General features: G+C 34.0%; 2 protein-coding genes across 5 annotated transcripts; both read right to left on the bottom strand.

The window, feature by feature from the left end:
• Nucleotides 1-1,900: 1,900 nt before the first annotated feature.
• On the bottom strand, nt 1,901-5,944 carry LOC146954467 (jasmonoyl--L-amino acid synthetase JAR4-like). The gene is made up of 5 exons (XM_085716598.1): nt 5,762-5,944; nt 4,066-4,219; nt 3,710-3,811; nt 2,806-3,611; nt 1,901-2,550 (listed from the first exon to the last, which is right to left on the bottom strand). Exons 1-5 carry the CDS (start codon nt 5,904-5,906, stop codon nt 2,009-2,011), a joined length of 1,749 nt encoding a protein of 582 aa, XP_085572724.1. The 5' UTR covers nt 5,907-5,944; the 3' UTR covers nt 1,901-2,008.
• A 1,018-nt stretch (nt 5,945-6,962) lies between these two features.
• LOC146954468 (putative E3 ubiquitin-protein ligase RZFP34) lies at nt 6,963-12,795 on the bottom strand. 4 transcript variants are annotated; one of them, XM_085716571.1, is made up of 12 exons: nt 12,723-12,795; nt 10,377-10,605; nt 10,205-10,292; nt 9,975-10,034; nt 9,818-9,850; nt 9,177-9,254; nt 8,975-9,018; nt 8,549-8,589; nt 8,362-8,444; nt 7,974-8,065; nt 7,776-7,887; nt 6,963-7,411 (listed from the first exon to the last, which is right to left on the bottom strand). In XM_085716571.1, the coding sequence occupies exons 2-12, from the start codon at nt 10,538-10,540 to the stop codon at nt 7,301-7,303; spliced, it is 906 nt and encodes a 301-aa protein (XP_085572697.1). In that variant the 5' UTR covers nt 10,541-10,605; nt 12,723-12,795; the 3' UTR covers nt 6,963-7,300. The 4 variants fall into 4 exon arrangements, with proteins under 4 accessions (XP_085572697.1, XP_085572693.1, XP_085572701.1 ...); XM_085716567.1 differs by having other exon boundaries at nt 10,377-10,900; nt 10,997-12,795; XM_085716575.1 differs by lacking the exon at nt 9,975-10,034 and having other exon boundaries at nt 10,377-10,900; nt 10,997-12,795.
• Nucleotides 12,796-13,682: the final 887 nt, after the last annotated feature.

The raw sequence follows: 13,682 nt of genomic DNA on the forward strand, positions 1-13,682 counted from the left end.
CTCCTAAATTTTATGAAGCAAAAATAATTTAGCATGTTATTAATACATCACACTTTGCTTAAAATGAAATGTGTATATATTTCAATGGTATATTTGGAGGTTGGATATTGGAGGGTTTTAAAGGAGAGGGTTATAGATGACTAAATTTATTTGTTGTCATACATTTGATATTTAAAAAATAAATAAAAAAATAGGCTCACAATTTTTTTATTAATTAGTGGTACAAATGAACATTTATAATCCTCTAGAGAGATTTTTAACTTAATACCTTGAGATTACGGTGTGAGCTATCATCTCAAGTGTAAATAGGCTCACATTAGTTCTTACAATAAAAAAGAACTAATTCTTTTTATGAAGTGTTCTACCTCCAAACAAAACTAAACCGAACCACCTTCCATGCGAGATGAATGATAAATCAAAATGAAGAAACATTATTCTATTGTGTCTTAATGCAAATAAAAGTTTCGGAAATGGAAAAACCAAACACGAGAACACTAAATTAATGTCAAGTCCTTCTATTCCTAAGAGTCTTGATCCTAATTTAGATGTTCCTGCAGCTATTAGAAAACTTATTATATCATTAACCAAATATCATATATCTAAGTTTGTGTCAAACTCAAATTAGTCTTCATCATTTGTTGTGTTTAGCACTCTATTGTCTACCGTAGAAAATTCCAAAAATGTACAAGAGTCTCTAAAATTCTAAAGTGGAAGGAAGTTGTTTTAGAGGAGATGAGAGCTCTTGAAAAGAATAAAACTTGGAGAGTCATGACTTTAATTACCTGCATGAAAAAATATTGTGGGATGTAAATGGGTCTTTACCGTAAAGTATAAATCTGACAACAAAGTTTAACGATACAAGGCACACTTGGTTAATAAAGTGTTTACTCAGACATATGACATAGATTACTCAGAGATTTTTGCTCATGATGCCAAATTAAACACTACTAGAGTTCTTTTGTCCTTGGCAGTGAATTTAGATTGTCCTCTTAACCAACTTGATGTAAAAAAAATGTTTTTCTCAATGGTGATTTGGAGGAATTGTATACATGGATAGTCCTCTAGGCTTTGAGGACAAGTTTGGTTCAAATGTTTGCAAATTGAAAAAATCTCTATATGGTATCAAGCAATCTCCAAGGGCTTGGTTCGAAAAATTAACTTGGACAATTAAAAGACAAGGATATATGCATCGTCAATCAATTCATACCTTATTCGTGAGATTTTTTAATTATGGAAATATCACCATTCTAGTTGTATATATTGATGATATCATTCTTACATGAGATGACATAGTTGATAAATTGAAGGAAAGCTTGGCAATAGAGTTAGTGATAAAGGATTTAGGTGCCCTTAAATACTTTCTTGGAGTTGACGTTACATGCTCAAAAAAGGGAATTGTAGTTTCTCAAACAAAGTACATCCTAGACCTCTCGGAGGAAACCGGAATGAGTGGGTCTAGACTCTAGACTATTAGATACCCTTTTGGAACACAAAACTCTGGTAGAAAGGTAATGTTCATGTTGATATTAGACGATACTAGAGGTTAGTTGGTAAGCTTATCTATGAGTGTTGGAAGCCAATTCATGCATTCTTCCTATGAAAAACACCTCGGCGCAATTTACCATATTTTAAGGTACCTAAAATCCTATCCTGGAAAAAGGTTTGTACTTCAATAAAATCAATGAGAGAGATGTCTCTATATTTACACATGTTGATTAGGTAGAATCAATTATTGACAAGAAAACTACTACTAGATATTGTGTCTATGTATCGGAAAATCTAGTTACTTGGAGATGTAAGAAACAACGTGTTGTTAATTGGAGTAGTGCAAAAGTTGAGTTTAGAGCCATGTCTCAAGGAATCTGTGAATAATTGTGGATTCATAAACACTTGGAAGAACTAAAGGAAAAATATGCAGCAAAATTATATATTTTTTACTCTCAAAAATAAAATAAATAAATAACATAGAAACAAGTCATGGCCACTGCCAGCCCTCACCAAATATTTTTCAATTGAAAGCAGTACTAAGATGGTTCTTGACAACATTTTCATTCAAGAGTTGCAAAACAATGTTGTGTGCAGGACCTACACATCTTGGTGTCTTATACTGACTAACAGATGTTCCTAATCCCAAGTAATGATCAAGAATCTTTTGAAATGTTCCTTTCCTAACAACTCGGAGTTCTAAAGCCCCGATAGTGTTGAATTTACGAGAACTAATGTATCCTGCATCGATGAAAGACTTATCCAAACAGTTGCAACACTCAATCAACACTTCTTCACTTGCTTCCCCATTGATTTCCCAGAATATTACATAGTGCCCTGGCTCATGAGATAAATCGACATGGCTTGTGAATTCAACGACTTCCAGTTTCTCTTCTGCTAATAATTTAGATGATGCTTCCACGGCTAATTGTAAATCTTTCTCGGTATTCTTGTCAATGTTAATGCTCAACAAAATACTACTCCTACGAATGAACTTGAGTTTTGGAGTTGAGTTATGGAATCCCATAACTTTTACCACGTCCCCTAGTCTATATCGGTATAAACCTGAAATTATATAGCCATGTTAGTTGCTTGGATCATATCATCACTTTATCGATATAGTAAACGATCAAATACAAATTATATTCCCAAGTTCACCTATTAGTTTTACTTTCAAACATTTCAAATTTTGATATCTATATTTAATGGAATGTGTTTCTTTACGCATTTTTCCAAAGTCACATTTCTCAAAACACGTAACGTTAAGCTTTAAAAATGCGAAAACAAAGTAAATCAATATGATAATATTCTACTACTTACCTGCTGAATTGGTCACAACAATTTCATATTCTTTACCAACCTTCACCTCAGTGAGTCCTACTGGCCGAGGATCAGTGCAAAGGAAAGTACCCTCATTGTTAAGCTGTGTGAGAGGAATGAACTCGAAGTATCCATTTTGAGGAAACACGGCATAAGTTGCCAATTCAGGGGGAAGTTTAGGGTTAACATTTGCAGCTATGAACCCTTCAGAAGCTCCGTAGATAGAGGTAACTAGAGGCAGTTCCCCTGCATAATGCCTCAGTTTTCCTATATACGGCTCCATTGACCCGCTCATGATTCCGAAAATGTATTTGGCATTAGGAAACAACTCTGGTATCAAACCATACCAGTTGTTCATTCCTATACATTTTTTGTGGATTATGTTAGCTAATTCTGGGTTTGGTTTGAGCAATTTAGACATAACCGTTCGAATAGATGGAACTGTGATTCTGCTAGTAAGAACCCCTTCTCGAATATCGTTACAAAGCTCTTCCCACACTTGTTCAAAGGTTCTGAAAGCTTGGACTATGTTGTGAGCAAATGGCGAAGACACAGATTGAACGTCCTCGCAGTAAATCAGTCCACTTAATAGATGACAATATAATGACTGAAAAAAATCCGAACAAAATACCACTTCATCTGGGCTGCAATATTGTATTTTAAGTTCCTTCACTGCGTGCTTATAACATGGATTACGAAACATGTTACCTGTAATAGTCGTAGCTACGAGACCCCCTCTTGTTTTGAACTGTTTGCTGCCATATATAAAGTGTAAAGCCTTCCCATTTTTCATCATAGGAAACTCTCTACACAATTTGAATTATATATGTCAGAAGAGAATATAAAAAAATAACGATTCAACTATCATTTTTTATAAATAAAGATAAGAAATGAAATTGAGAACCTGCTCATATAGGCAAAAGAGGTTTGATGTATTTGCACTGATGTTTCAAACAATTCATCATTCCATGGTACATATTTCGGCTTCCCTTGAGTAGTGCCAGAACTGCAAGAACATCGTTCAAAGACTTATAAAAGTTTTCCGGTGCGATTGTTCAACTTCAATAGATGTGTTCCAGATATATGCCATTCGATTTGATCCAATGATTTTCGCATAATAGAAATATATAGGCCTCTCAAAAAAACATCATGATTCGCGCAACGTTCTATATTTTTTATCGGTTTACTACTTTATTTAGAGGTAAATTCTCAACTACTAAGATGAAGAAACATAAACAAACGAGGGGAACAAAAGTGTACCTTAAAGACATAGCAGTGACAGGCTTTGTAGTGAGAATAGGAGAAGCATCACCATCAATAATTCTGTTGATATAAGGTTCCAAATCTTTGTGCGTAACGAGTGGAACACATGACTTGAAACTCTCAGGATCAATTCTTCCATTCAGTGGCGGAGCTACATGTGGACTGGGGCAGGCCATGGCCTACCCATTAATTGTGTGAAAATACTATAATACCCCTGAGGTAATTTTAATATTACCACCATGCCGCACCCAACTATCCCACTTTCATTCCATCTTTTCTCCAGAACCAGAACGTGAAACAAACAGGGAAAGAAAAGAATCGTTTTCTCTTCTCCCTTGGAAGCGCGACATCACCCACCGCCACTGCAATCCCGCAATCGGCGAACTTACCAACCGGCATCTCCTCTCTCTGCATCAATCTCCAGAAACAAAGTCAATTCCCCATTGGTCTCAATCTCTCTACAAACCCTAAAAATGTAAGTGTATTCTGAATCTATTCTTCATTTGTAATTGTTAGTAATGATAGTGCTTCAATTTCTTTTTGTTTGTTAATGAATTTGATTTGGTTTTCAATTTCAATTTTCTCATAACCCTAATCAAAACAAAAAGGGGGTTTTTTATTTTTGATTTGAAATATGTTTGTTCTTTATCAGTGATCACGCATTGGTTACAAATGGAACAGGTTCCAGAACTTTTTACCTATATTGAGCAGATAAATCTTCAAATTGAGGATTTGATAACAGGGAAATATTTTGAACAGTTTTTCTGTCTACTAATGTTTATACAGGTTAAATATTCATGAAATGAATTGGAGATAATAACATAGTGTGACATTGACTATCTTGTAAAAGTTTCATCATTGGAACTAAATATTGCATACTAAGGATTCATGTAATCCGTACAAAATTCTAATCTAAAATAAATTAACTTATTAAACTGGTTTTTCCATTAGAATGATTTTTAGAATGCTTACCACTCTTTGTATAGTTAATAAGCTGCACAGTAACTTCTGTTTGATTGTCAATAAGCTTACCACTCTTTGTATAGTTAATAAGCTGCACAGTAACTTCTGTTTGATTGATCAATTTGAATTACAATGGAACATATTTATACATATAAGTCCATTTGCTTATTGTATCATTTGCTAAAATTTTGTGCAAATCTTTCTCACTGGCATTGCTAATGAAAATATACTTATATGTTGTGTAGGAAGAACAAGATGAAGAGTCAAAAAATCTATTCATTTTACAAGAGGAAGGCCAATGATATTGCAACTAGACAAACCAAAGATTACTTCTTGATTGATAGATTGCTGCGCCTTGTTATGACTCTTCCGGTTTCTACAGCCACAACTGAAAGATCTTTTTCGGCAATGAAAATTATCAAGTCTAAGTTGAGAAACAAGATGGGACATGGGTTTCTTGCAAACAGCATGACAGTTTATATTGAAAGGGAGATTAGTGCATGCATTAGTTCCGAGTCAATTATTGATGATTTCAAGTCACTCGGGACACGTAAAGCATCACTATGAGGTATTTGTCATGTAGTTTGTTTTTTTGATAAGTTTAATATTTTTGATGAACGAAACTGACATGGGTCGTATTTTATATTATATGATTTATATATTTTAATTTATTTTGATTGCGGCCATCCCATTATTTTTTGCCTGGCTCCGCCACTGCTTCCATTAAGACTAAAATTTTGCAAATATTCTGCTAATGCATTATCCTCCAAAATTCGGTTCAGTGTTACTGTTTGAACCCTTGCTGCATCTGCACTCAGTTCCTCAAATTCTTCTATAAACTTGTCCATTTTCTTTAATATATCATCACGCCCCATCAACAACAGCACAAAATCCAAAATCCAAAATTTTAAGAAGTAATCCAAAATACATTCAACTGAGAGAGATGTCACACATAAAGCATACAATACTATATACATACGTTTCATCCATTCTATTATTTATTTATTTTCATAGCATTTTCCTTTTTTTTTATTCGCATACCATATGGGCAGGGTGTCTATTTTATTAACAATTCCTCTTGGTTTGTTGTATAGTTTAATCTGACCCAAAACAAGTTGCACATGATACATATGAATTTTATATTCAAATATTATTTGATATCATCATTTACTATACCATAGCTATATCTAACTCTTCTTTTTTTCTAATACAACTTTTAGGTGATATGAGCTCTAGGGTCCTTCAAAACTCAAAGAGCGCTTATAAAAATACATAAATATCACTCATCAAAGAGGTCTTTACATTAGGAGCGGAAGTTGAACTCACAACCATACGGATGAATTAACTCCTTATCAACTGAGTCAACCTTCATCAACATAATGAGATCTTTGTCAACCTTCATTAACATAATGAGATCCGTTTTATTATGCCAAATAGAAAAGTTGTTAGAATTCACTTTTTAAACTGAATAGATGGGGTGTCCGATATCCGCCCCATCTATTAGAACGCATTGTCTCTAATTGTGCGCTAAAAAGTAATATTTGCACCGGTTGACAAACTAATCAGCAAACATATGGAACGTAAATTTGTTACATATATTACAGAACTTGTAGTGGCCACCGGCCAAACATATTTTAGCTCCAAAATAGGCTCACATTTTTTTTATATTAATTAGTGGTACAATTGAACATTTTACAATCGTCTCATGAGGATTTGAACTTAATACCTTGAGGTTACAATACAAGCTCTTACCACTGAGCTAACGAGGATTTGAGCTTAATACCTTGAGGTTACAATGCAAACTCTTACCAGCTAACTCTTCTAGGGTAAATAGACTCACATTAGTTCCTACAATAGAAAAAAAAAACTAATTTTTTTTTATCAAAGTGTTACCTCCAAACTAGATTAAACCACCTTCGGTGCGAGATAAATGATAAATCAAAATGAATTATTACTAGTCCATTGTGTCTGAATGCAAATACAACTTTCGAAAATTGAAAAACTGAACACGGGAACACGAAATTAATGATCAAAGAGACGATAAAAGATAAAAGAAGACTTAGATGGATCTAATGTTCCACCTCCAAACTAAACTAAACAAAAGAAATAGATGATAAATCAAAATGAAGAATCATTATTCCATTGTGTCTAAGCGGGGTTGAAATTCGCAATCCTTGAAGCCAAAAGAGAGAAAAGCATTGAGTGAAGCTGCCTTGACACCAAATTAAGTGAGATGAAATGGAAACTTTCAATCATAAAGGCCACTAGCTCATCCTCTCGTCTGTCGTGTGTTATAGGAGTTGCAGTTGAGGCATTTTAGAGCCACAAAATGGAACCGAACATGACCGGTGTTTCCGCAGTCATTGCACAGGATCCAAACCTGTTACGGGTAACACAATCAGACCCCTTGAATTTAAGATGTCAATAAAACAAACCACAAATAACTGACTCTCAATGCATATTGAAGGAGAAGGAAAATCAGTCTATGACTCTATATACACCTCCAAAGCAACAATAAGACATGAATAATACAAACATCTAGCTATACTTGATATGAATGACAGGTAGGATTTGCCAAAAATTAATGAACCAACAGAACAAAAATAAATACCTAGTTCTTAGTGTTCTATCCAATACATACATGTGCATATCGCGCAAAATATAACAATTACTTATTCTGCGTACGAGTATTGAACATACTCATAGTATAAATAATAAACAGTAAGGAAAAGAGGAGAACTGACCATTTTATTTTGGTATTGCTCAGGCATTGGCGTAGCAGCAATCTCGATGTCCAATCTCTCCCAAACCCTTGACATATCACAGAACGACTTCGAACATAGAGGGCATGTATACCTGGTATACAATCAAATACAAGAATAAGAACAATATTCAGAAAGGGATGGAGAAGTAAAGAGACTAGGAGCTTTGTGAGCACTCACCGGTGATGTTCTCTCATTTCATCTATACAGCTTTTATGGATTGTATGTCCGCACGGCATAACAACAATTTCTTTTGTTGATTCAAATAAATACTGCAATCATCAATTTCGACATGCGTAAATCAGCCTCCAGAAATATAAAAAGCAGACTTAGTGATATATGAGATCCAATTTAAAATAACTCTAGCATATATAAACTTCTTAATTGAAATATTTATAATTCTTCACTGATACAATAATTTTTTACTGGATATAATAATTCTTATGAGCAGTAGAACCGTGAATTATATTCATAACTATTACGGGACTCTTAGCATTTCTTTTCTCATAAGTACTTGTTGAGAAGTTTACCTAAGCTGTTTTTAAACCATGAAAATTGTAAATGTTACCTCGAAACACACGGGGCAATCACGATGCATTGCTCCTTCCACACAGGTGTGACTGTTTTCCAGCAGAGTTGAGAAGCAACAACCTATAATCATGAATGTCAAACGAGTAGTAAATTTTAAATTTTGACATTTCTGCTTAGTAGTAGACTAATCAAAACGCATGAAAAAAAAAAATGATATCGCTTACCACACTTGTTACAATGGAAGAAAGTCTCATGTCCACCAGTTCTGTGCAAAAAATATCAAAATCAATCAGTTAAGGCAAGGCAAAAGGAAAAGCAGAGTAAAAATGAGATCAGAGTTAAATGCAATAGTGAAAAGATGTGTAAAAACAAAATAGCAAGTACAAATATGGCATTGCATTTTCATTTTTCCAAATAAATCCCTAAAAACAGGGTAAAGTTGAGTACTAGGCTAGTTTAGCTGACATGCAAATGATAAATATTTTATGGGATCGGAGGGAGGGTGGTGCTAAAGTGACATGTAAATTTCATAATTAATAGACTGAAAAACAAAATGAAACAAAGGGGGATCCGCATTAAAACATGTTACCATCCCTAATAATGATGCAATTTGTTATGTTCCTAACCAGATTTAGATTATCATTTCATACCTGCAAATTCCACAGCCATTACAATGGTACTGCTGCTTAGATATCTGCATCATATAAAAGGAAACGGATAGTACACTAGTTATAGACTCGCTGGTCTATGCTTACGACAAACAATCATTTAAATTTAAAATGCAGAATAAAATAAAAATATATATGCAACATTAGAACAAAAAGGAATCTCATTCCTAGGATTAATACTCACATCATCGTCAAAAAGCTTGCATGTCTCACAGAAGTACTTGCCCATACAAACACCACAGTTAATACAATTTGGCTGAACCTGAAAGTAGTAAAAAGCATCACAAGAAAATAGCTTAGCTTCATACGTTCAAAAAAGATTTGTTTGTATATGATAAAAATTTCAGATATCATACTAGATGATTCATTGAGAAAAACAAAGATTGGACTTATCAAACAGTTTCAGCCAGCATATGGTCTTGTGCTATGGTTAATATATTAGACAACATTCGTGAAACTACCATAGCGCAAAACATCTGGAATAACCTCCAGACAGTAATAAGCTTAACAGACGCACCAATTTATTTTCTTTATGCATGTGCTTACATGAATACAATCATAGGGAGCACTAGGCAAGGAATTAGAGTCTACAAAGGTGTGCCAACCTAGTGGGGATGTATTATATTCTCTTTGATGTTATTATGCTCTTAAATTACCAAAAAAAAAAAATAGTATATAATCACAGGCAGAGAAATTTTGTTTCTTAGTTACAGAAAATAAAGATTCAACTTATATCAAACTAATATTTACATCCTCCTTTATAAATTCAATATCAGTATATCACAACAACAAAATAACTAAGATATTGAAGAAATTCTAACTCACCTCTTGTTCAGTTGCACAAAGTGAACATATCACCTGAATAAAGTGCACAAAATTATTCTATTAGAATTAAGGAGTACCTTGTCCATGAAATAACAGGAAAAGGTGCAAAAATTTGTGGATATTTCAATTAAGGACGTCCCCAAGTTGATAAAAACACCTGTTTGACTTGGTGTCGGGGCATTTCGTGTCTATGTTTATAATCTACGTTGATATCATTCTGTAGAAAAGCATAATAATAAAAATAAGTTCCCCAAAAATTTAAAAATATCACAACACAAGAATTGATCGTCAAAGTAGATTCTGAAGTTATAAAAAATAAGTAATGAGACCGGCTGAATGATATGAAACAAATTACGCTTATGAAAAATAGGTAAGGCATTTACTCACTTTTGCCTCATTGTGACAATGGCGGCAATCAAAAATCTCATTGCAACAAGGAGCCCTGATTCGGCATCTTCTCCGGTAGTGTTGGCATCTGCAAATAAAGACTAATTTTATAAAAGGAGCAGGAAACGCAACAATTTGAAAACCAGAAAGAAGCATATGAACAAGAAATTACCCATATTCCATGTATCCTTTATCTTGCAAATCATTTGTGTTTATAGATTCACTTGATGCTTCTCCAGGCAAGGATTCCAGATTTGATTTTGGAGGATTAACGTCTTCTTGGGTCGTATGTTTCGTGTCATTGCATTCAGAGTGCAACGCTGCCACATCACCCATGATACAAGCTATCTTCAAATAAGATTATCAACTATATCTAGAAGCAGGGCAGTAAGCTTAAGGACCTGCATTTACGAACAAATTTAGAAATAATCCTAAAACTTCTACAAGGTATATTTAGTCACCCCATCAAGCCAGGTAAACACCAAATGCATTGTTGATTTCTTGTATACTGCCGCAGAGCAACTGTAACCAGCAACACAAAATGATATTATGAAGCTCCAATCACCATTACTCCAAGAGAGGAACACAACAAAACAAGTGTATACACAAGAACTCCATAAATTACAATAAGCATTGAACGATCACTTGATTCCTCGAAGAACTCCCGGAAACATGTCTACCAAAAGAAATTCCAACCTATTTTGAAAGCAATAAATCACTCAATCAAGTGCATCTCATATAATAAAATATAGTATTTGTGTTGATTTTATTGTCCACAAAGGGTGAACCTACCATAAAGTGTTGTTCAGCATTGACCCCTTCAGAAACCGAAACTTACCAAATCCATGTATATATATAATCACCCCAATATAGTCTTCACCATGATAGATTCCCTTGGGAGTAAACTAATGACACTTTTCTTACTAATAACTACGTCACCTGAAGGTGAACTATGTTCACTGCCAAATTGAGGTTAAACAAGAAGGTTTTCAGCAGGGTTGTCTTCCAACAAAGACAAAAAACGGTTGGAAGTTGGAAGGAAAAAACGGAGCTAATACAAGAGAGTGATTGTATGCGAGCCAAACTAGTATCAAATCCATTCTTCTTGCTGTCCGACAAAGAAACAAAAAGGACATTCCACCCATACGAAGCTCCAACAACATCAAAGTTGGCTCCAAATTCTTACAGTCCATGCTAGAAAAAATAAGACAGCATAGAAAAAAGATACAGCTAGCTTGATGCAACTGCAGAAATACAGATGGGCAAGGCATTAAAAGGAGGAAAAAATTGCTTCCTGCAGTTGGAGATGGCTCCAAATCTGAAAGAAAATTGCTGGTACTCGTTTGATTACTCCTCCCTCCATAAATTACAGAGTCACATCTTTGCAACGTAAGCATATGCAACTGGGTAGTTCCACTTCGGATGCCCTGCGAAAGACTTCTCTACCTAAAACCTAAACTGATATAATCATTCATCTGATCTCCCTCGACTTGAGTCTCCTAAAAGTTTCGCTCTCAAATATCAATCAATATTATTTCCCTAAGGTTATTCAGCTATGTAAGTGAAATAATTGTGTACAAATACGTAATTACTTCAAAACACAAACCATAATCAGGAACCGGATTGAATCATAGCTGGAAAGAAGTTTTGCGAAAACCATGGTGACTGCGAGACATGAAAGTTTTTGATGTCTCCTAATTACAATTATGAATACTCAACGGCAACAACTTAAAACCTCGAGTTTGATATAATTCAACAGGGGTTAAACCAGTCTAACCAGTAATCCTATTAAAGGGTTACAACCTAAGCAATGAACATTATTAAAGACAAAAACCTATGAAGCATGTACTCAGACACGATAATAATTTGAGAAGATGACATAACTCATCAATATAATCATATGTGTGGGTGTCGGACATGATAGGTATCTGACACCACAACACACCTAATCCGAGGAGTATTTGTGCCTCATTCATTGCCTTAAAACAAAAGGCCTTGGTACACACTCATATCAATGAACTATGCCTTGTACCACAAAATCAATTGCCACGTACCAAACACGAGCCAAACGAACAAACAAGAGCAATCCGGTGCACTAGAGCTCCCGCATATGCAGGGTCCGGGAAGGGGTACCACCATTTGGTGTATTGTACACAGCCTTTACCCTGTTTTACACAAGAGGCTGTTTCCAGGACTTGAACCTGCGACCTTTCAGTCACATGACAACAACTTTACCAGTTGCGCCAAGGTTACCCCTCGAGCCAAACGAACAAACAAAAACGAAAAAAACAAACAAACAAACAAACAAACAGTAAAAATAGAAAACAATTCACAAAGAACAACAACAGATGAGAATATGCAAAATTCAATCAAGGCACAGCAAAAACAACGTATAATCTAAATAATAATATAAACATCTAAAGAATAATTAATGAATGCAAAAGAAGAAGAAGAGAATCAATAAATAAATATAAAAACGATTTGACAAGGAAAATGGAGAAAGTGAAGATGAACAAACGGCGATTGAATTGATGTTGGGAGCTCCTCCGATCAATCTATCTTCAAGGACCGCGTTTGTGTGCTTTTGAAATTGTTGATCATCGATTTGGGAGTTATTTATAGGAGATATTTAATTGCCTGCTGTCAAAATCAAATTGCTTGCTGTTAAAATTAATTGCCACGCGTTAATCTCTAGGAAGTTGATTTTAATGCAAATATTCATTTTTATTAAATCACTTTTTTTTTTATGAGAAATATTATTAAATCACTTTGTTTAAGGTCCGTTTGGTTCGAGTGTTTTGGAGGGGAGGGGAGGGGAGGGGAGATTTTTAATTTGAAGTGTTTGGTTCAATTTTTAGAAGGGGAGGGGAGGGGAGGGGAGCAAATCTTTTTAAAATTTTATTGTATTGTCATAATTATCCTTAAATTAATTTCAAATCTCAATATTAACCTTGTAACAACTTTTATTATTATTAGATTAGATTATATTATTTTTTTAACAATCTTATTATTATTATTATTATTATTATTATTATTATTATTATTATTATTATTATTATTATTATTATTATTATTATTATTATTAGGTTATCTTATTCTTGTAACAATTATTATTATTATTTTGTTATATTTTCCTTGTAACAACTTTTATTATTATATAATCTACCACTCTTATTTGTTACATGTACAAACCGCTCTTACTACTACTTTGTTGTTGTCAACGACTGCTTGAGACTTCCTCCAAAGTGAATTGTGAGTAATTTCATCATCTCATTGTCTATATCGTAGTATTATTAATTACATCGTTATTGATTCGCTACTTTATTATCCTTGTTTAATCGTTATTGTTGTTGGAACTTTATTGTTTAAATTGTTGCTTTATCCTTTCAGTGGCTTGTTTGTTTCATAGTGTGTTTTTTCTTATAGTATTGATCCATTCATTTGAGAGTATTTTTTTTTTTCAGTTTTCAAATCGTTG

This window comes from Medicago sativa, chromosome 1 (assembly GCF_051527215.1).
Source record: "Medicago sativa cultivar Bolivia chromosome 1, Bolivia_mono, whole genome shotgun sequence".
Taxonomy (NCBI): Eukaryota; Viridiplantae; Streptophyta; class Magnoliopsida; order Fabales; family Fabaceae; genus Medicago; species Medicago sativa.